Raw genomic sequence first — 23,920 nt, forward strand, 5'->3', positions numbered from 1 at the left:
GTGAGGAATTCAAAAAGGCAGGTGGCTGTCAGGTCCAGCTGCCCTTCCCTGAGCAGGCTAGGTAAATGATACGTTCACATGGCTACTAAACATTTTTGTTTATTTGTATTTTATTTTTATTTATACAAAATAATATATATACATATATATATTAACAAAAAAAAACCTGTGCATGTCTTTCTCCTCTCACACTTCTCAATATAAAAATGGCGGTGCAGCAACACCCAGTGGCAGAATCCGGAACTGATGCCCACACAGCTCCTCCTCAGAGGGATGCTGCAGATGAGTCTCTCTCCCCACTGCCTGTCTCCCCCCAATAGCTATGGAAGTCCAGTCCTCCAGGGAGAAAACAGTGGGAGCGGGGCATGTGCTGCTGTTGATGGTGTGTGAGCAAAAGGACGCCGTCCCATTCACTGTGGAGGGGGCCATTCATGCCTGAAGATGCTGTGGGAGGAAGATAAGATGACAAAAAAAAATAAATTAAAAAAAAATTGGTTGGGGCCCGGGCAGAAGAGAAGCCAGGAGTGAGGAGGTTGCAAAAAAACCACAAATCATTTGGTCATTTTGCAATATTCCCCACTAGGTAAGACCCTGAAGCTTGCCCTGGAGTCTAATTCTCACTCAGGTGTGCCAGGCAAGTAACGTTTCAGAGTTCAAGCGTGGAGCTTATGTAGTTGGTTGTTCCTCCGTAGGAATGGATGAAATCTGTCCATTTGGGGGCTTTTTTATCAGTTTCTCATTTTTCTAAACTTACGTTCAGTTCACCACATATCCTCATCGGTTTACAGTTTCATAAAAAAAACAAATTTAAAAGTCCTCGTAAAAACTCACCGGCATTTTAGTGCAAATTTAATCTTTGCACGCGATTTTATCAAACACACGTTTTTGCAAAGCAATTTCCCGCAACAGAAATTATTTTCCGAGAGATTTATTTCTATGCGCCTTTTGTCACAGAAATACGGAAATACAGGAAAGTCTTACCCTTACCTTTATTCCTCAAAGGTGCTCTGAAGGCTCAAACGGGCGTTTCCTGAAATCTTGGGAGCCTCTGGGGGATGAAATATGGAGCTATGATTACATCTCAAATTGACTGGTGTGGGTGGAGGAGATAATAGTACTACTGGTAATGGTGGAGCCAATGTCACACATAGTGCTGAAAGGTGAGGATTGGGCCCATGCGAGAGTGACAGGATTCCGTGGTTACCTATCCTGGGATGATTGATCAAAGGCAGGGATGCTGTGTGCAAGCACAAACATGCGACTCTAGCCTAGATAAAATTGCATTATTAAAACAAATTATCTTTGAGAAGAGGTAAACTCTCAAAAGGGGCATGCGATTATTGTTAAGTCTGGGAAACACTGCATTTTCGTACGTTATTTTCACCAATATATGCATTTTTAGGGATGGTTTACCCCAGTGTATGGATTTTTGTACACATTTGCTGGGCTGGAGTATTGCAAAATTTGGGGAAGAGCAAATGTCAAAGGACGGCCATGTTTGGGTTCTCAGATTGCTTCAGAAACAACGAATCGAATAGGTTTGCCTTTAAAGACAAACTAAATCGGAACACCACCCCCCCAATCCTCACCTAGGAGAGTATTTCCCAACCTCATGCCCTTTAGAAACTTGGGACTGCAATTCCCAACAGATCCTTGTCAGCCATGGCCCAGTGAGTGCCCAGAACATAATATCCCAGAGCTTTTTGAAAAGGCTTCTTGCTTACCTGAAATAGGTTCCTTAATGGACGTGTCATGATGAGTAGAAAGCAGGAAATGGGAATGAGAAGCAGAAGTAGAAATGGTCCCCAGTGAGATCTCTGAAGTGGGGCTTGCTGAGGCGGATGGGTCTGTGTAACGTTTTCGGTGACTGGAATAGTAAAAGAGTCTGCAGTACAGAGAGAGACTGACCTATAGGGGCAGATTGAATGCCTTCCGGTAACAAGCGAGGGGCAGAGAGCAGATAATATCGAGAGGATACCCACAGAGTGTTGCTGAACCACTTTTTTATGACAACAGATGCAGAATATTGCATTGGTTTCACAAGAAGTGGATGGTGGCCTGACATCAAGTGATTGGCACCATAATATTTTGTTTTGTTTTTTAAGGGGAGAGGGAGAAAAACAGGGAGAAAGTCAGTGGGGAGAAGAAGGAGAAAGAGTGAGAGCATCTCTACACCAGAAATTATTAAACAATGGTCCACTGGTTTAATTGTCATGGACTCCACCACCCGAAGCAATCATGGGAATTGTAGTTTATTGCAGGTGCTGAGAACGCTGTTCAGGGCCTCTAAATTCTCCCTCTGCTAAACTAAAACTCCCATGATTTCCTAGGGGAGAGTTAAACCAGTATGGGTCCTCAAGTGTAGATATGCCTTGGGAAAGACAGAAAAGAAAGGGTGGGGGGAAGAGACAGGAGAAAGAGAGATCAAATTGTAAACCACTTAAGAGGTTTTGATACAAACCAGAGGCATATAAAGTTTGTTCAATAAATAAAGTGAGCCCTGTGGTAGAAACTAGGGTTTCATGCAGTCCTGGGGCTGCAGAAGTTGGTGACACCGACAGCTGGGTGTGAGCTGTAAGTTGGGAAGTCCTGAGTTCAAATCAGACCACAGCCACATACTCACTCAGTGGCTTAGGCAACTGAGTTTTCTCTCTGCCTCAGTTCCCCCTTACTGCAAGCTGGGCATGATAATACCAATGTTGTAAACAGGGGCAGCTTTAGGTCTGAGGGGCTCCCTGGCAAAATGCCCTCTGCTAGGCCTCCGCCCTTGAGCTTGCTTGCCAACAGCTGCGAGTTGCCATTTTAAACTTCCCACAATGCCCCTGAAGTCATCATGGCCTGGGGAATTCTGGGAAATTACAGTGGCAGTGGCAGCCGCAGGGAGGCCACCGAGGGCAGCTATTTAAATTTACCCAGAGTGGTGCAGTATGTCAAGGACCTATTGCGACCAGGTGGGCCTAGAAGTTGGGGGGGGGGGCAGAAGTGTTGACGTTGGGCCTGGTTGTCATGGCTACTGTGATAATGTTTGTGAAGCATTCTGAAATCTCCAAAGCACTGTATGGATGCTAAGTATTATTTCTGGCGGAAACGAACCTTCAGAGCATACATGCAGTCACTCAGTAGGCAAAGCATTTGTATTCTGCCAAGATAGCGAGGCGACTTTCGCTCATTTTCTCTGCCTCCCCATATTGTCGACACTGGGGTGAAACCATCCTCTTTGATCAGCTCACCACATACCGTTTCATACACACCACAGCAAGTTATTCACCCAGTGGAAAACAGGAGCGGCTGGGGCAGGGTTGCAAAGCCACCTTCCTAACACTGTCATCACTGCCACTGACCGGGTTGGGGTGCAGGGAGGTGGTGGGGAGCTCAGGGCTGTGTGGGCACAGATTGGCTCTGCTCCAAGTTTGCCACCCCCCTGCCATGTCAGTGAACCACCTTGATAAGCAGCAGCGACGCCAGTTTTATGAGGGCAGCTCCATGGCATTGTCCCGCTGTGTCAGCCCCCCATGGCAGAAATGTATCCCCTCTGTATCCCCACAGCCTTGCTACCCCACACCCTGACCACCTGGAATGTTACCTGGTTGGCACTGAATAGTGGTGCAATTACTGTAGTCGGCAGACTCTTTCAGTTCGATGAGTTTCTCCATCTTGTCCGCCAGGTTTCCGATGTGGTAAGGAACCGGATTCAAGAACTGAGTGATGTTTGTCCCCACAGAACGGACACAACTATCCTGTTAAGGCGCAAGAGAAAAAAGTGAAGCCCAGCAGCTTCGTCCTGGTGTATAGTGAGCCCACAAGCCATGCCACCACACCTTAGGAACTGGGGCCAAATTACACGCGAAGTTGCAGCACTTAAACGGGGCTAGTTCTGTTTTGAAGACAAAACAGCCGCAGGCCCCTACTCTGGATCAGGGCCCTGTGGCAGTTTCCTGCTGAAAATCACCCTCTTCCTCAGCTGTTCTTTACTCCCACTGGTGCTGCTGACTGCAGGCATTAACTCTCGAGCCAAATAGGTTTAAAAAGTTTGAATTAGGTAGGTTTTAAAGAAAATGCAAGCAAGGCTGGATTTCTCCATTGACCTTAGGGGCCCAGGGCTGCGTTTCAGCTTGTATTTTGCTTTGGAAGTTAGGTAAGTTCACCTTTCAATGCGAACCGAATTGAAATTCTTCTCCATTCCTACCTGGCATGAGCAGGGGCCTGGCTTAATCTGGAGGGAGGAGCACCTTGTGGTATTTCACTCTGATCCAAATTTTAACTTAATTATTTTTAAATATCCTTAACAAATACAAATAATTGCTAGTGTTTAGGACTGGTCAGGTTCAAAACAGCTATTAGATGAATAAATAAGAGGGGGGAATGACCTGTGCTGCCTTCCAAAGCACCCATGACCTACCTCAATGTTACATTCTTTAATAAAGGAGGCAATGTGATCTGTTATATTGAAGAACATTTTCTCCAGGGTTGTCCCGGATACGCTGGCCAGATGCGTCAGCTTTTTGTTTATGAGATGAACTTCCCATAATTCCTGGCAGAATCCATCCTGGGGGAAATTATTGGGGGAGGGGGAATATAAGGAAGGAATGCATGATTAGGAAAAAGTCAGGGGTGTATTCTTGTTCGAAACCACTAAGAACATACAAAGCTGTCATAGGGCTCATCCAAACTTACCTTTTGACCCACGTTTTCCAAGCTCAGGTCCACACTTTAAAGCTCTGTGTCCAAGCACTCCTTTTTTTTGACCCTGATATTTCCCTGTGAAAACCTGCTCTTTGAAGCAGAAGCACAACAAACAGCAATTCAGGTTCCGCCCACCCCCAATTGCTGTTTGCTCCAATTCAGCTATAAAGAGCAGGGGGTTCTTTTTCCAAGGAAAGCTCCAGAGAGCGGTGGGTGGGAAAAGGCACCTGGATACAGAGTTTTAAAGCATGGACCATTTCCTGGAAAGCACAGGGGAAAGGTAAGTGTAGATAAGCATTTATAGTGAGTCAGACTTTTGGTCTATCTAACTCAGTATTGCCCACACAGGCTGGCAGCAGCACAATTGACATAAGAGGAATTGTCTTTCAAATCTTTCCACTCCTGGTGGAACTTCTGCTTTTTGTAACAGGAGAGGCAGCGCACATTTTCATCTCCACGCAAAAATTCGCTCCTGAATTAAAATAATTGCAACTGATCAGCCCTTTCAAGTAACATAACAACACCATGGTAGGTAACATATGTCTAGTTGTTTCCTTAGTTAACAGGTTGTTTTTTAAGACTTTACCGGTTTCAGGTTGGATGGCATATCTACTGGGTAATTGAGGAGCAGGTACTGCTTCTGCGGAGAGAAAGAGATAGGCCTGAGTTGAATGCGGGGAGAGGATGGATTAAAGAGCAAGAAAAGTCTACCCACGAAATGTTTTAAAATAGGCTTTAAAGGTGCCTCTAGGCCAGAGGTTGGCAACCTAAGGCCCATGGGCCAGTACTGGCCCATGAGCTTCCTGGAACCGGCCCACAGCTGTTCTGTGGATCGGCGTGGGGATTCCATGCCTTTCTTCACGGCCATTTTTTCCCCTCACTGCAGGGATCAACTTCTGTCCCAGAAAAGCACCGGAAATGGCGTGTGCGCATGCGCATGGGTGCGCCTCACCCGGAGGAGTGCCTGTATGCGTGCGTATGTGCTATTTCCGGTGCACTTCCAGGACAGAGGAGCGCCCACGTGTATGTGCACACGCTATTTCTGGCGCTCTTCTGACCCAGAAGAGCACCGGAAATAGCTTGAGCGCATGCACAGGCACGCATGCTCTGGCCCAACAAGAGGCCTGCCAGGGAGTGGACCGGACCAGCCTCAAAAAACATTGCTGACCCCTGATCTAGGTTTATCTAGATGAGCCTTCATCACCCTGGCACAATTCTCCATGTTTTGGACCACAACTCCCATGAGCGCTGCAGTGTTGCATTTCTACCTGCAGGGCCAATTTCAGGTGGTAGCATGGGATGATTGGCTCAGCCCCTTGGCAATTAAACTCTATGGTCCCTACAACACTTTATCACATCCCCAATGCTGTTCAACATCTATTTGAGGGAGGTTCGTGGTGAGTTTTGGCACCTATTTTTCTAGAAAAATAGCACTGCCCGGATATAGTCTGCTCGAGGGCACACTCACCAGTTCTTTAATTTTAGATAAAAAAAGCTGAGTGTTGTTCGTTGACTCAAACGGAACATGTTGAAAGACGCAATTCTTGCTTGACTCACATTGGGTGAGAAACAGCAGCAGCAGAACAAAGACCTAGAAGGACAGGAAAAAATTCTTTGGCTTATATAGTAAGTGAAAGCTCAAAAGAACTCTCAAGCATCTCTCAGCTAGCATGCAATGCAGACCCAAACTTCCATCTTCAAATATCTGAAGACCTGTCACATACATGACAGAGCAAATCTGTTACCTGCCTGATCCTCTTTTAAAGGCATCCAAATCTTACCCTCCTTCCTTTACAGTAGAATGGGAATGTTGGCATTGGACTTTCCCAAGAGACAATGGAGTGTGACTCCGGGGGTGAAGTCAAACTACCGGAGAATCATAGCACTTGCTGTGGCTGCAGAGACCACCAAAGTGACTATTTCAGCGTGCAAACCTAGGCAATGGAGTTCCTGGGCTGCCCAGATGACAAGACCCCCCTCTCAGCCTCACTGACGTGGCCCAAAGGAAAGCAGAGCAATACATTTGGCACCAGTTTGGCTGCAGGAGTTGCTGGAAGGAGGTGTACAAGGCAGCATCCAACCGCCTTAGGGACTCCACTCTGAATTTGTGTAGGGCTTAAAGGTAAAGGGACCCCTGACCATTAGGTCCAGTCATGACCGACTCTGGGTCGAGGGAGCCGGCGTACAGGTCATGTGGCCAGCATAACTAAGCTGCTTCTGGCGAACCAGAGCAGCGCACGGAAACGCCATTTACCTTCCCGCTGGAGGGGTACCTATTTATCTACTTGCACTTTGACGTGCTTTCGAACTGCTAGGTTGGCAGGAGCTGGGACCGAGCAACGGGAGCTCACCCCATCACGGGGATTCGAACTGCCGACCTTCTTATCAGCAAATCCTAGGCTCTGTGGTTTAACCCACAGTGCCACCCACGTCCCTCAGTGTAGGGCTTACTCCATAGCTTTTTCTTCTCCCGAAGATGTCTTGCAAGGCCAGGGGTATGGAGGGTTTACTCCCAAAACCTTTCTCACAAATGAGTGTAGCCACAAGGCAGCGGAGGTTGAGAATCAGAGTTTTCCTTCTCCCAGTTGAGCTACTTTCCCAGGTTGACAAGCCCCATCTGCTCCTCATTTTCCTCTGCAGCATGTCATACTGCAACATTTCTTCCGGGTCCCAGTCATTTGTTGCTAATAGGTAAACTCTACAGCTCAGTGGACTGACAGCTGGAGAAGCGAAGACTGAAAAATGTGGCGGCGAGGAGAATGGAATAGCCTGGAAGAGGATGATTGCAGAAACATTCCCCCCCGTCTGCAATCACGAGGACAAAAAAAAACTTTTTAAAAATGGAAATCTGTGTTGCTCAAAAAGGCAGTGAATGATAGAAAGGAAATTGCTTTCTGAGTAATTTGCTTTCTGTCATTCACTGCCTTTTTGAGCAACGCAGATTTTGAGTGCTGGAAAGCATGCATTGAACTAAGGCCACCTGGTTCTGGGGAGATAATGGTAATGCTATAAGGAGAGGTCCCAAGAACCTCCCTCTCCCTCTCCCTCTCCAGCCACCATTCCTGGACTAGTACATCAGGAGAAGCTGAGGCCTCTTCCTTGATCCTGCCAATTGTTTTTGAAATCTTACCACAAAAGACTCTGGGGTTGCATGGCGCCAAATCATCTCCACATGGTCTGGTGGATGACCAACATGCTGAGGATTACCCCTCTAGAAAGGGGGGGGAGCTGTGGGGATAAAAGAAAGGATGGTTAGGGGTTAAGAGGCCAAGGAAACACGGGCTTGGGATGTAGCAAAACCAGCATTTACCAACGTGGGGCCTTCCAGATGTTTTGCACTACAACTTATGCAAAATAATAAAAAATACCTAACATCAGGGCTTCTTTTGAGCTGGAACTCTCCGGAACTCGCCATTATAAGGGAACAAGGGAGGCACTCAGGGTGAGTTTCAGCCCCCTCTATTTTTCTAGAAAAATAGCACTGGTTCACATGAAACACTGTTTATTCATTTATTCATTGTATTTATCTTCCAAGGATCTCAAGGTGGTGAACATGGCTCTCCTCCTCCCCATTTCATCCTCACAACAACCCTGTGAGGTAGGCTAGGCTATGAGATGGTGACTGGCCCAAGGTCACCCAGCTGAGTGGGGATTCAAACTCTGCTCCCCAGGGTCCTAGTCCAACGCTCTAACCATTACGCCACATTACGCATAATGATTCTTCAGTCATCCACCACTTGACTTGTAGTGGGGGATTTCAACATCCACGCAGGGGCCAACTTGATGGAGCAGCCTGCGGCATCAGAGCCTCCATCTCATCCATGGGGTTGTCTCTGTTGAAGTTCCTGTGTGTGTGATTCCACAGGTTACGGAGTCAGCTGCGTGGCTGTATCTGTGTGGGAGAAAGGCCGGCTGGGGGACCTGCCTGTGGGCAGTGAAACACGCTGGTGAAGGACGCCTCTTCAGGATCGGGTGCCAGGAGCTACTGAACGAGAGTAGGCTAAGCCCCGGGGGAGAAGATGGCGGAAGTCCAGGAGTTCTACACCATCCCATTTGAGAGGCTCAATGGGCAAAACTGGGAGGATTGGTCCCGAAGCACGTTGCTCTGGTCACAGTCTTATTGTTTTACAGCAGCAATTACAATTGGCAACCGAATTAATCGGCTGCTGATTGATTGCTGTTGTAAAATAAATGCTTCTTAGATTAGGAAATAAGCTGCGTACAGAGACTTTTCTGCATGCTTGAGTAATCTCTGTTAAGTTGTGGGTGAACATATCAGACGACATAGCGATTCTTCAAACAGCTCTTGTTTATTCACAGGCCAGAACAGAACTGAACAGCCAGCCTGCTTACATAGAGCTCCACTAGAACGCAACAGTAACCACACAGAACACAGACCGCTGTGCACAATCTCTGCTAAATGCCGGGACAACACTGAGTTGCAGTGGAAGCGTACCGGACGTTGAATTCCACAGTCTCAGCACAGCACCAGCCTGATGGATGTGGCAGGTCACACTCCCAAGACAGTCTTTTCAACAGGAGGGCTGGTTGGTGCGCTGACAGGTTTTTCTAACTCCCATTGTTGCGGATGGACCATTTCTTGGTGAGGTTTGGTTAGTCAGCAGCCCCTGGGAATTATGAGACCTGGCCTGTTAGGTTGGCCTGCCCCCAGAGACCTATGGAATCCACTGGATTCCTGAAGGCTCTGGGGAATTTTCTGACTGACATGGTGGGCGCTCCTGTTGACGTAAAGCAGGCGATACCATTATCAGAGTGCTGCCTCCATGGATGGAGACAGTATGCTTCTGAATGCCAGTTGCTGGGAACCGCAAGATAGTCATGTCTTGCCTGAGGGTTTCCCACAGGAATCTGGCTGGCCATTGTGAGAACAGGGTGCATTTATAAAGCTGAATCAATTTTGCAAATTTGCACAGAGAAATTGCAAACTGGGAAACTGCTGTCCTTCAAAATTCACACCTTGCCATGCAGTTGTCCAACCAAACAATGCTTGCAAAAACACATATATTAAGTGTGTATAACAATGAAGAAGTTTGTGGAAAATAACATATAAAAGGTTATTATGTTAGGGGAAATAATTGCTTGCAAAAATTGCTGCAAAACGTGGAAAACTGAATTTAAGATTGGAAAAAATGTGAACTTGGGGACTGAAATTGGCAGAGCCTTCCATCCGTGCTTCCAATGGAAAGAACAAAGGAGTAGCAGGTTTAATATTTAATCTGAATCATAGCATTCTCCTACTTATTCTCCTAAATAAACCACAATTGGGAACCCAAGCCTGGTGTCTGCGGTTTGTTTCTTGATTGTGGCTGGTTTAACAGCTTGTGCACACCTTAATTTCCGTAACCACAGTTAATTGCTCACATTAGGTCCAAGCCCTGCCAGCGTAACATCCTGTCCAACATGCGTCTTCCAGGACTAAAATAGGGACTTACCAGCCAAGTAAGAAATTCTATATATGAGTAAGCAAACTGGAGCTTCTTTTCTCCTGCTCTGGAGGGTTGGACTCGAAGCAACGGCTTCAAGTCACAAGAAAGGAGATTCCGACTAAACATTCAGAAAAAGCTTTCTGAAAGTAAGAGCTGCTTGACAGTGGAAGAGGCAGCATTTGAAACTCCCATTGTTCTAGGTGCGTTTTACGACAGGGAATTCCATTAGCGCGAGCAGTTTCTGAGCTCTGGGCGCAGTACTGAGCCTAAGATTTCAGATTAAAACTGCCTCGGCTAGAAGAAAAGGACCTTTTTATTACTGATGCACCGTAAAATGTGTTCTTAATGTTGCAAACCGCCCTGAGATCTTTTGATAAAGGGCAGTATATAAATTGAATATAATAATGATGATGATGATGATGATGATAGCAACAACAACAACAACAACAACAACAACAATGCTAGAATGTGGATGTTGTGGTCTGTGAGTAACAAGTGGCTCTCAGCCTAAAGATACACTGCTTTAGCCTGGCTTTTGACAACTGAGATGAATATTTTTAAGGCCCACCTTACTTCTCTAATTGTAAATTGTTTAAAACTGTTTTTCTTTATTTAACTGTTTTTTTAAATTGTAACCCTCTCTGGGGCTTTTGAATGAAGGGCAGGTTGTTGTTGTTGTTAAATAAGTTGCCTACTTTATTTGCACCATTTGTTTTAATAAGACTTTGCTTTCCTTCACTCTGAGATTTTTTTTTTTGTATGTGTAGCACATGCATGTTATCCTCATCATAGACTGAGTAAAAGAGATAAAGAAGATCAACACCCAAACAGAATCACAGGTGTCTTTGGAAGTAAAGCAGAGACAGGGCTCCTGGATTGCATTGTAAATTTGGAAAAGGGACTTATTAGTGGGTTAGAAGACTAGAGCATAGGGTTTTATAGATTGTCCCACTAGCAAGCGATGAGAAGACTCATACAGCAAACAGAGGAGCATTAATTCATTTATTATAGCCCGGATGTTAATCATTTGCTTTTGCTAACCTTTTGCTAATCTAGATTCCAGTTGAGGAAGCATAGCAGAGGCAGCTGTAATCATCAGTAGATTTGAAAGATTGTTGTTGTTGTTATTATTATTATTATTATTATTAGGCTCACAGAGAGAGATATGGGGAGGCACATAGAACAATACATTACAATGCTATACAATCCTGCATTGTTTCAGACCCCACCCACTTGGGGCTCTGACTCCACCCACCGCTGGCTCTAACTCCACCCACCATTTTCCACAGCCCCTGGTTGACTATCCTATTGCCTTTAATGGAAAAATAAACGAAGCTTCCTCACCGCCTTCCTTAGGAAAGAGCTTTTCTGTAAGCTGCCATCTGTTCCTTTTTAAACAGAAGATGCCAGAAGTGAACTTGAGACTTTCTGCATACAAAACTTTTATCAGTGATCTCTGGCCTTTCTTGGGTAATAGCACTTTGCAGTACACAATGGCAGGATTTTAAGCTGTTTACCTTGCCACAAATTAGGTGTGTGCGTGTGCGGGGGGAATGACTGGAATACAATGGGCGGGAAATGACATCATGTGAATTCCCCGTTAAAAAAATTGGGTGAACCAAGGGTGGCAACTCCAAAACCAAATTAAGAAGGATACCAAAAAGCCACAAATGATTCGGGGTGCAGGGCAGGAAAAGAGGATGAAAGCTAAATTAGGATTTGGAAAGGAGAAGAGTGCCTTTCAGTTAAGTCATGCTTGTGCAAGGGGAATGGGTGTCTACCTGACAGGGCCACCAGAGGCAAAAAAGGGGACAAGGTACAGCTACTGAAATTCCTTCTTTAACACAACTATTAATGATACAGGAGCACTGCCTGGTCTCTTCCTTACCTGGTCACCTGGTAAACCTCTCTCCAAACTCGGCCAAACAGAATAGCAGATGAAATTTAGCCTGCAAGTTGCTGCCAAATCTTGGCACAATGGGACGAGATTCCATGTGCATTCTGACAGGGTCTATATTAGCTGCTATTATCCGGGAAAGAGGTGTAAGACTGAAGAGACCTGCTGGGTCAAACCAAAGGCCCATCCGTCCCAGACTATTGCTGCTCACAGCAAAGAACCAGGTGCCTCCAAGGCTGCTTCTGCGCTAGGGGTTGGGAGTCAATGCTAGTCCTACTCAGATTAGAGCCACTGAAGTCCATGGCCTGGATGAACTCGGGTTTGTTGATTTCAACGGGTATTCAACTCCTGAGAAACTATTCAGAATGTATAAAGATGTTTCAAATGTTTGCTGGAAAATGCCAAGTACATGAAGGGACATTTTATCATGCCTGGGGGGCATGTAAAAAAAAAAGCTAAAATATGCTGGATACGAATACACAGAATCATAAAATCATAGAGCTGTGGAGTTGGAAGGGACCCTGGGGGTCATCTAGTCCAGCCCCCTGCAATGCAATGCAGTGCTAATAATAGGCTTCAAACCCACAATTCTGAGATTAAGAGTCTCATGCTCTCTGTGGATACAGCAGATTTTAAAGGTAACTGTTCAGTTGAAGCCAGAACTCTTGCTTTTCGGGCTAGGGGACACGCAATTAGAAAGGGGTTATGGAAGAGGACTGCAATACAGTGGTAAGGTAAAGGTAAAGGGACCCCTGACCATTAGGTCCAGTTGTGACCAACTCTGGGGTTGTGGCGCTCATCTTGCTTTATTGGCCGAGGTAGCCGGCGTACAGCTTCCGGGTCATGTGGCCAGCATGACTAAGCTGCTTCTGGCGAACCAGAGCAGTGCACGGAAACGCCGTTTACCTTCCCGCCAGAGCGGTACCTATTTATCTACTTGCACTGGTGTGCTTTCAAACTGTGGTACCTTGGGTTAAATATGCTTCAGGTTACAGATGCTTCAGGTTACAGACTCCGCTAACTCAGAAATAGTACCTCAGGTTAAGAACTTTGCTTCAGGATGAGAACAGAAATTGTGCAGCGGCAGCGGTAGGCCCCATTAGCTAAAGTGGTACCTCAGGTTAAGAACAGTTTCAGGTTAAGAATGGAGCTCCAGAACGAATTAAGTTCTTAACCCGAGGTACCACTGTACAGCCTTGATGATGACTTCATTTCCCTGAGAGAAGAAGGTGTACTATGGCATATGTAAGGATCTGGAACTTGCTTTATTTATACAGAACGAAAGCAGAGATGCTCAGGAAGCTCAGCTCTGTCCTGGTAGCATATTCTGCATTTTTCCTTCCAGGGCAACTGCATTAGATTGCATACAGACTCCGCTAACCCAGAAATAGTACCTCGGGTTAAGAACTTTGCTTCAGGATGAGAACAGAAATCGTGCTCCGGCGGCGCGGCAGCAGCAGGAGGCCCCATTAGCTAAAGTGGTGCTTCAGGTTAAGAACAGTTTCAGGTTAAGAATGGACCTTCGGAACGAATTAAGTACTTAACCCGAGGTACCACTTTATATGCTTACAGCCGTGAGATTGCTATAGGCCATGCATGTTCAACGCGACGACCACGGTCGACTCAAGGATCAAGCACTCTGCTCAGTCGCAGGCTTTGCCCGATGCCCAGTCATAGCTGTCAACTTTCAGATTTGAAAGTAAAGGATCAGCAGCCTCGAAAATAAGGGATAGGAAGCCTCACCTGTCCCGAGGGCTGTCTATGGGATATCTAACAATCTGGGATAGCAGCGGGAAGCAGCGGGTAACGCCGCTGGAATAAGGGAATTTCCTGGGGAAAAAGGGAAGGTTGACAGCTATGCGCCCAGTCAGCTGGCCAGCCGGGAAAGGGAGCCGAGAGAAGGGCAGAGAGAGAGAGAGAGAGAGAGAGAGAGAGAGAGACCATGATGCTTCTCCTCCCTCTCCCCTCTCCTGCCGGTTCCCATGGAAAGAAAACCCTCTCCCTCCTAGTTCTGCATGGATGCTGAACTTCTCCCACCTTTCCAGCATTAATTCAAAAGTAAACCACTGCCCCACCCACGGAGTTTTCCCATCCAGTAAAGGGGGAATTGGACATTTGGGGACGTGTTGGCTTCCCGTGTGCACCAATGGCCCTGGGAGGGGGCTGGTGTGTGTGGGGTAATATTTTATTTTTTTATTTTTATCATAATCATAATTTATTATTTATACCCTGCCCATCTGGCTGGATTTCCCCAGCCACACATATAATAATATTAAGTTGAAGAATGACAATGGGAGAGTGTGGTAGATCACTGCCAGTTTTTTTGGGGTTTTTTGGTATTTTTTTGTTGCGGGGTCCATCTGTTGCAGTTTACTGTCATAGCAAATACAGTGGTACCCCAGGTTAAGTACTTAATTTGTTCCAGAGGTCCGTACTTAACCTGAAACTGTTCTTAACCTGAAGCACCACTTTAGCTAATGGGGCCTCCTGCTGCTGCTGCCGCCGCACCACCGGAGCACGATTTCTGTTCTCATCCTGAAGCAAAGTGCTTAACCTGAAGCACTATTTCTGGGTTAACAGAGTCTGTAACCTGAAGCGTATGTAACCCAAGGTACCACTGTACAGGACTTAGATCAATAAGGCACCTGATTAGCAGTGCACAAAATTCCATCACAAAAATTGTAATTTATCCGCATAACGTAAACAGAAATTAAGAGAATTATATATACAAAACTTAATACATTACCATTTTCAGCATAACAAGAAATTTTACAGTGCAATTCTATGCATGCTTACCCAGAACGAGGTCCCTCTTAAGGCCACATCCCCCCCCTTTTTTACCAACAACCAAAACCCAACAGTGAAACCCCCTAGGCGGTGGATACATTGAGTATACATAATCAATAATAACATATTTGAATCGACCTTATGTACAATTCTATATACATTAACACTCCTCGCTCCACAAGGTTTATTTAACTTTTACCATTTTAATTGCCCCAAATTGTTCAAATCTACCCAAATAATTCAATATCTTCTCAAATCAATCCTCCTCTTTCTCACTGACCTTAAAACCTTTCATTCTGTGTATCTTCACAGTTAAATATTCTAAAATTATAACATTATTCAATTTTTTCCTCCATTGGTTCACCCTTAGCTCTTCTGCATTTTTCCAATGACTCGCTATAACCTGTCTGGCCAGTTTTTTTTACTATTGGATGGTGGATCGCAACCTGTTGGATGTTGGACGTGCCTGCTATATGCACAAAGATGGAAAGACACAGCCCTGCCCACTATAGAAGAATGGGGATAAAGCTATTGGACTTGGCTGAGATGGCAAAGTTAACATGTATAATTAGAGAAAAACCATTACTGACATTTGTTAAGGACTGGAAATTTCTTAAGGACTTTTTGCATGAAAGAGAAAATGAACTTGTAGTAACTGGATTTAAAGATTGAAAAAATACTGTAGCTGCAAGGACAGAGAGCCAGAAATCCTTTTATTGTTTTCTTCTTTATCCTTCTTTAGTTTTTCCCCTTTATTTTCCTTTTCTCTCGCTTTCTCTTTCTTTAGGTTTCTCCTTTCCTTTTCTTCCTTCTGATTTTGCTCTCTAAGTAGCTGTTTCATCTCAGTATAACATAAAAAAATACTTTGTAATGGTATGTATTTTTTGTATATCATTGAATAAGTATCAATCAATCAATCAATAAAAACCATATATGTGATTGAGAATTTCTTTCAAAGACATTGCTGCCTCTCAAGATTTTCCATCCTTAGGATCATAACATCTCCATACATAACTCCTACAATTCACACTGACAAACGGCCTTGAACTGATCTAATGCTAATATAGCTAGCTGGTTTTGAGTGGTGGTTATTGCTGGGTTTTGGGGTTGTTGTTTTTTGCAAATTTTATTATGCTGACAGGGCTATGGTCTTACAGGATCAGCAATATCAGCAGGGCTCTTCTGCTTTTAAGTTCCAGTCCCTTCCTCCATTATTCTAACAGTTTCCCCACTCTCACTTCCTTGCTGCACAGAGAGTAAGCAATAGATGCTTATAAAGTAGAGGGGAGGCGTTTGGTCCACGTGTTGCACCTCGTTGCAAAAGATCTTGGTGTTTTGCAAAGCTCTCCAAGGCTCAGTGCAAGAGGGTTAAACAACTATCTTCTCACATCTTCTCCAACCCCATTAACAGGCTGGTCATCCACCCCATGAGCTAATGCAATATGCATTTTCTAAACTCCTTCCCTTTATGTTATTTGCTTGTTTAGAAGAATTTATAAACTGTGTATTTAAAAAACCCCATTAAGTGGTGAACACAAAAACAAATAAATGAGTTAATATGAAGTATGGATACAAAGTGTCTCCCGGCAGGAATAAACGAATCAATTTTAGTTTGTTTTTCCAGTCTTAAGTTCAGTCCCCCACGTTTCCGCAATAGTTTTGCTTTTTTTAAAAACAGTGACAATTCATCAGCATTCTAGTGCAAATGTCTCCAAATGTGCAAACGTTTATGTGCAAGGTTGCCCAAAGTTCAAAGTGATTTCCGCCCTTTTGGTTGTGGGTTGGTTTGTTTGTTTGGCACATTATTTTCATGCACACCTAACCTTAGCACATGCATCTTTCGCACACGTTGCTTAGCTGGATAACGGTACTGCAAGCTTCGAAGAGCTGCAGATTTCAAAAGGCGGCTGGGCGCAGGAAAGCACAAAGGAGGTGTGTTTGCCTTTAAATGTGAACGAGCTTCAATTCCCCGGTCCCACACACATTCCTAACTCCAGATCAGGTGCAGCTTGGCGCTGAATGACACATAGGGACAGCTCCGAAAGCGGCAGCTCCCTAACTCCTATGAAGAAGAGAAGGGGGTGTATGGAATCCCTCTTGGTTGAGCTGAGCTGCTGAGAGCTCTGCAAACAGTAACAGCGAGACATCTCCACTGTTTTGCAAAGCTTTAGCGCAACAAGGAAGTGGTGGGAGGGGGTGTTTGCTTTATCGGCACCGCCTTCTCCTCAGGTGTCCTGTCAAACCACACACACACACACACAAACAAGCCCCATTCCACTCTCACCAACCCCGCAGATGCACATCGCTGGATATTTCTGGAGACAGTGTGGAATCACCATTCCAATGTACACTGACAGCCAGCAGCAGAAGAGGGATTCTCCTTCAACCCCGAAGAGTTTTATTATCTCATGCCTAGTAAAAGGTAAAGGGACCCCTGACCATTAGGTCCAGTCGTGGCCAAGTCTGGGGTTGTGGCGCTCATCTCGCTTCATTGGCCGAGGGAGCCGGCGTACAGCTTCCGGGTCATGTGGCCAGCATGACTAAGCCGCTTCTGGAGAACCAGAGCAGAGCACAGAAATGCCGTTTACCTTCCCACCAGAGCAGTACCTATTTATCTACTTGTACTTTGATGTGCTTTCAAACTGCTAGGTTGGCAGGAGCAGGGACCGAGCAACAGGAGCTCACCCCGTCGCAGGGATTAGAACCACGACCTTCTGATCGGCAAGCCGTAGGCTCTGTGGTTTAACCCACAGCGCCACCCGTGTCCCTAGTCTTATGCCTATCAATGTTCAATTTTTCAAAAAAAGGTTTTAGCGGTTCTTATTTTTATATGTAAGCCACCTTGAGTCCAACTGAGAGGAAAAGGCAGGGTATTAATAAACCAATAACCAATAGTGTGGAAGAAGCACAAATGCTGTTTGCCCCTCTCACCCCATTTGGTAGCCAGAGCTATACAGTGGTACCTTGGTTTTCACACTTAATCCATTCTGGAACTCCATTCCAAAACCGAAGCATTCTAAAACCAAGGCGTGCTTTCCCATAGAAAGTAATGCAAAATGGATTAATCTGTTCCAGACTTTTAACAACAACCCCTAAAACAGCAATTTAACATGAACATTACTATCTAACGAGACCATTGATCCATAAAATGAAAGTAATAAACAATGTACTGCAGTCACACAATCAATCAATCAATCAATCAATCAATCAGTAAGTAGCTGAACTGGGTTCCACACAGTCACACACACACAAAAAGAGAGAGCTGCAAAAACAAAAGCACAAAATAAATTGACAAACCTCAGCGTAACACTCAAAACGGAGCATGTTCGGCTTCCAAAAAAAGTTCGCAAACTGGAACACTTACTTCCGGGTTTGCAGTACAGTATATGGGTTCCAAGTTGTTTGAGAACCAAGGTACCACTGTACTGATCCCATCTTCCACGTAAGGCCCACTGATAGCCCTGGAGGCAGCGGATTTAGGTTCTACCTTTCTGCATGAGACTAGCTTATTCTTTCTAAATGAATTGTTTATAACACGTTAAATAAAGAAGAGGAAGGAAAGTGGGGGAATCCCATTAGCTCACATTGAGAGTACAATGACCGTCCATCCGTCCATGTGAATGGATTACTATTCCAGTTGAATAGTCAGAAATATTAAGATGACAGTGAATATTTCACCCATATCCATGCACTGAAAAGAATGGGGAAGGATAATACACCACTCTGCTATATTTTAAGAATACAGATGGCTAGAAAGCCTGTGTTGTGTAGCAGGAAACAGGGTCCTGAACTTCCTGGGGTTCCAAGTCCTCACACATCCATGGAGCTCCCACAACGATTAGCTCAGGCTAGCCTACCTCACAGGGTCGTCAGGAGGATAAAATGGAATAACAACCACCACCCCTATCTAGACTGCTCTACGCTCCCTAGGGGGAGGATGTGGTGCACAAGCAACCAAATGAAAAAAATACAGGTGTATCGAATTTCTTCTGTTTCTCATGTTCATGCGTGCATGAGTGCCATTGCTTATGTGGTCAAAGCCGCAAGAAGCAAGAGGAATGTGTTGGGGGGAATCCCCAGGTATGCAAAAGTACAAAAAAAATACTTGAGGAAATCAAACTGTAAGAGTGGGGAGAAACCCAAGGCACCCCAGGATTAAGCATGCTCAGTGACTACAGAATGCTGACTGACTGCTGGAGGAAGGATGAACTGAAAATGGAGTCAGGGGGGGACGGAAAATTGGGGGAGATGGCCCCAAACCACAACATTTTATTGCAGGTCCTAACTGTTTACATGGCATGCAAGTGTTCTGCCCTCCATTGTGCAAGTCTGTGAACCAGTGGCGCCAGGTATATGGGGTGAAGAGGGCTTCAGCTTCCCCAATATTTTTTGGCAGGGCGCGGTGCCCCCTAATATAGAGGGGGCCACCCCCCTGCCACTGCCGGGAGCCCTCAGTGTGCCCCTGCCCCAACCTCTGCCCGGCAGCCCAGGAGCCAGGCGGTGGCTGGGACAAGCGTGTTTGCTTTTGCTTGTCCCAGCCTGGTGCATGCCATCGGCATCACGTGACATGTCACATGACTGCACCCCCTCAATGTGGGAGGCAAGTCGGTGCCCCTGCCGTGAACACACCATACACCTAAAGCACATGGCTCCCACCCAAGAATCTTGGGAACTGCAGTTTACCCATCACAGCGCTACAATCAGTTCCCAGGATTCCAGGATACGACTGGTCAGGATCCAGCATTATTCTTAACAGGCTCCCAACCCAATAGCTTGACCGTACAACAAATGGCACCTGCAACCAAATCTTGCAGTATGAGTGAGGCCCACTTAACGAGGTATATTCTGCAGCATGCCATTGGGTGTCTCCAGACAACCTGTTTGTCAAACTTTCATCTGGGTTTGTTCACAGGGAGATCGGACAACATGGGCTGTTTAATGAACATCCATTCTGATTTGTTTGTGGAGAGGCTAGAGGATGTGTCAAAACACGCTTTATCTCACCCTCCCCAGTGCCATTTCCCTGTGGGTTTCATCATCATCATCATCATCATCTTCATCACCATCATCATCTTATTTCATAGTTAAAACCATGCGCAAGGCAGCTTATAACATAACAAGATTCACGTAATTGCAAGCATAACAAAAGTAACAAGCAATAAATGAAAGGCATCAAAAAGCACACAAACAAACCGAAACAATCGCCACATAAATTGCCCAGGTATGCAATCACAGTGCATTCTGCATCGTTCTGCAATTGCTTCCCCCCTGCTACTGCCATCTGGAGAGGCACTCTTGCACCACAATGCAACAAAAGTGGGGCCACCAAAACAAAACCAGAACGTTTCATAGAACCGCAGAATTACAGAGTTGGAAGAGACCACGAGGGTCATCTTGCAATGCAGGAATCAGAGCTAAAGAGCCATCCAGACTCTGTTTCAAAACCTTCAATGAAGGAGAAGTCAGAAAAGTTGAAGGATTTCAGCAGGAAGCTCTAGGACAGGCATAGGCAACCTCGTCCCTCCAGATGTTTTGGGACTACAACTCCCATCATCCCTAGCTAACAGGACCAGCGGTCAGGGATGATGGGAGTTGTAGTCCCAAAATATCTGGAGGGCCGAGGTTGCCTGTGCCTGAATTAGTGCATGTCCTAGACCATGGGTAGGCAAACTAAGGCCCCGGGGCCGGATCTGACCCAATCACCTTCTAAATCCGGCCTGTGGATGGTCCGGGAAACAGCATGTTTTTACATGAGTAGAATGTGTCCTTTTTTAAAAAAAATGCATCTCTGGGTTATTTGTGGGACCTGCCTGGTGTTTTTCCATGAGTAGAATGTGTGCTTTTATTTAAAATGCATCTCTGGGTTATTTGTGGGGCATAGGAATTTGTTCATTCCCCCACCCCCCCAAAAAATATAGTCCAGCCCCCCACAAGGTCTGAGGGAAGGTGGACCGGCCCCCTGCTGAAAATGTTTGCTGACCCTGTCCTAGACTCTAGGACATGCACTAATAGGAAACAAAGCAGTATATGTCCACCCCAAAACCATTGCAGGTACAAGCTGTATGGAAAGCGAGATGGAGTATAACCAACTGCTGATACTATCGTGAATACACAACCCACAGCACACCTGGAGGGGCCCTGGGCTTCTTCTAGATTCTAGTCAGCCATGCTCACTTCCAGGATACTCCATTCCATTCCACCCACATTTTCCTCTCTCCTGCATGAAGACGTACTTCCTTTCATCTGTCCTGGATCTTCCTACATAGAATCACAGAGTTGGAAGGGACTCCAAGAGTAATCTAGTCCAACCCCCTGCCCCCCCCCCGGTCATCTCTGTTGAATGTCCACAAGTTACAGTGTTATCGGGGGGAGGGGGGAATTCCATCCACTTTTTCAAGAGGCATGGATCATTCCTTGCTTTTTCTCTGGTTGCACGCATTTGGTTTAGAGAAAGCACGTTTTGATAAGTCAGCTGGAGGCAGAGGGCGTGTTCTGATATGCATGCGGATCCCAAGCTTCAGGGCTGCCTGTGTGAATCTGGCATGCTACTGGCAACCCTCTGATATCTGCTGAGCATCAACAAAGCTGGACCAGGACCGCACAGCAAAGATGCCGTAGGCTAGACCCCGAGACAGCGCAGAGGCGCTGCTTCAATTGGCAGGATGGTTTTGCGTGTGGATGGGAGAGCGGCAGTGGGCAAAACTGTCTGGACTTCTGCACCTCTCTATTGAATAAGCAACTTCTGCACCTCTCTATTGAATAAGCAAGAAAGAGCCAATAAAAACAGTAGCCTGGCTTGAGCACATGGGGAGGAGTTGTGGCTCAGTGGGAGAGCATGCAGGAGGTCCCGGGTTCAGACCCTGGCATTTCCAGGCAGGGCTGGGAAAGGCTTTATCATAGAATCATAGTGTTGGAAGGGACCCCAGGGGTCATCCAGTCCAACCCCCTGCAATGCAGGAATCTCAGCTACAGCATCCCTGACAGATGGCCATCCAGCCTCTGCTTAGAAACCTCCACAACCTCCTGAGGGAGTCAGTTCCACACCAGTCTGGAACAAGCGGCAGAAGCCGTCCACTTCCAGAGATAGGTCCCATCCACACTGTGCATTTAGAGCACACTCAGGGCGCCTCCGGAAAGATTCTGGGAACTGTAGTTTGCTAAGGGTGCTGACCTCACAGGCCGGACAATTCCCAGCCCTCCGAGCAGACTATGGTTCCTGGGATTCTCCACGACTCTTCAAGTGGGGAGCAGAGGCAACTTCTTAATTTCACCTGTCACTTTTTACCATCCCTTTCAGAACATGCTGACAGGTGCACTATCCCCATCTACCATAGTGGTGTCTACACTGACCGGCAGCAGCCCTCTAGGATTTCAGGCAGGGGTCTCTCCCCACTGGCTCCTTTACCTTCAAGCCCTGCCCCATCGGAGGCCCTTCTCTCTGCAGCCCCCCCCCCCCCCCCGCAAACACCTATATAGGCACCTCCTTGATACAAGGGCGGGATATAAATCCAATAATCACCGTGAAGCTGAGAAAGAACCACAAGGAGTGAGAGAGCAGCTCAGTCGGCAGAGCGTAAGACTCTTCACCTCAGGGCCGCGGGTTCGAGCCCCCCATTGGGCAAAATATTACTTCGCTGCAGGGGGTTGGACTAGATGACCCTAGAGGTCCCTTCCCGCTGTAGAATTCTGTGATTCTATGAAGCCTCCGCGATCTTGGCGCTTGGGGGCTCCCTCCGCAAGCGCGGAAGCCAAGGTTGGAAGCGGCAGGTCCCCCCTTTCGATCCCCCCCCCCCTGCGCCGATCCCCTTGCCCTGACTGCTGGCGGCACGCACGCGGGAGGCGCCGGGTTCGAATCCTGACATCTTGTCCAGGTACGGCGCAAGGAATCGGGAAAACGCCCTGAGAGCCTCTGCCAGTCAGTGCCGACCCTTCGCCTAACCGGTCGAAGAGGGGAGCTAGTATTTCCCACAACGCCCTAACTTACCTATGAACGATCGAGGTTTAGAGGAAGGGCGGAGGAAAGGGGGTTTCTCCCCAGCGTCGTTCGGGCTTCTCACATGCTCGCGAACCCCACAAGAAAGCAGTCGCCTGAGGACCAGGCTGCCTGGGTTTTGTTTAGGCGAAAGTGAAAGTCTTTCCGAAGAGGGAGGGCTTGGTCCGGGGTGACGCCCCTCCTCGCTCCCCCGCACCCCCGGTCCCCAAATATTCGCGGTGGGGGGGGGGGAGAGAGATTTCCCCGCACGTCGGGACGCCCCCACTCGCCCGCCCCTGGGGCTCCGCAGCCACGAGCCCAAGCCGCGCTCCGGGGCTCGGTTCCGCCTCTCCACGTGTCCCAGCAATCGGCCAGAAGGAGAGCGGCTCGTGCGATCTCGGAAAGGGCGAGGGTTAGCGCTGAGCATACAGAAATATTTTGCCCAACTTGGGGCTCGAACCCACAACCGTGAGATCTACAATCTCATGCTCTACCGACTGAACTATTCATGCATACATATTGTTTATGTTTCCTTTTGGGAATGAGACACAGAGGAGCCTGTGATATCTTTAGGGTATATGGATTATTTACCATATACCCTAAAGATATATATGGGTCTTGTTTCTCCCTTGGATTCTTCAAGCAGCCTTGGATTCAAATAGAAAGCAAGCCTTGCTCTCTGGCCCTCTGCTTTCAGCTTTGCTTCTAAGTCACATCCCTGCCAAGTTCTGCTAGAAAACTGGCTTTTGTTCTTCTCACTACCTGCAAGTTGAGAGAGGACCCATTTGTAATCTAGCACAGAGTCCCCTTTGTTCTCTTAATGGCCCATTACTCAAGCGATTACCTCATCAGGAAGCTAACCTGGCTTATATTTTAAAACTTGCCGGATCCAGGGATTTAGGATTTGGCATCTACATAGCTGTCCACTTTTCCCTTTTCTTGTGAGGAATCCAATTCGGAATAAGGGAATTTCCCACAAACTCATAAACACACACAATAAGGGAATTTCCTACAAACTCATAACACACACAACACTAGACACCACCTAGACAACACTAGACAACACACAACACCACCTCTCAGGCATTTCCCCTTCCCACAGGTTCCAAATGTTCTGCTCTCGCAAATCTCAGG

General features: G+C 46.5%; 1 protein-coding gene across 4 annotated transcripts; it reads right to left on the minus strand.

Moving 5' to 3' along the window:
- Positions 1-92: 92 nt before the first annotated feature.
- Positions 93-23,127, minus strand: FLT3LG (fms related receptor tyrosine kinase 3 ligand). 4 transcript variants are annotated; one of them, XM_083411551.1, is made up of 9 exons: positions 22,799-23,124; positions 7,814-7,911; positions 6,152-6,274; positions 5,270-5,323; positions 4,400-4,546; positions 3,584-3,737; positions 1,725-1,867; positions 988-1,048; positions 93-444 (listed from the first exon to the last, which is right to left on the minus strand). In XM_083411551.1, exons 2-8 carry the CDS (start codon positions 7,847-7,849, stop codon positions 1,016-1,018), a joined length of 690 nt encoding a protein of 229 aa, XP_083267677.1. In that variant the 5' UTR covers positions 7,850-7,911; positions 22,799-23,124; the 3' UTR covers positions 93-444; positions 988-1,015. The 4 variants fall into 4 exon arrangements, with proteins under 4 accessions (XP_083267677.1, XP_083267676.1, XP_083267679.1 ...); XM_083411550.1 differs by having other exon boundaries at positions 1,725-1,885; XM_083411553.1 differs by lacking the exon at positions 1,725-1,867 and having other exon boundaries at positions 22,799-23,127.
- Positions 23,128-23,920: the final 793 nt, after the last annotated feature.

This window comes from Podarcis tiliguerta, assembly GCF_965153285.1.
Source record: "Podarcis tiliguerta genome assembly, chromosome: 13".
Classification (NCBI taxonomy): Eukaryota; Metazoa; Chordata; class Lepidosauria; order Squamata; family Lacertidae; genus Podarcis; species Podarcis tiliguerta.

Coding starts and splice junctions, on each gene's coding strand:
- FLT3LG (XM_083411550.1), bottom strand. CDS start 7,849: ATGATTTGGCGCCATGCAACCCCAGAGTCTTTTGTG. Junction 5,324..6,151: donor TATCTAAAATTAAAGAACTG/GTGAGTGTGCCC, acceptor TTCTCTCCGCAG/AAGCAGTACCTGCTCCTCAA. Junction 3,738..4,399: donor TTAAAGAATGTAACATTGAG/GTAGGTCATGGG, acceptor GCGCCTTAACAG/GATAGTTGTGTCCGTTCTGT.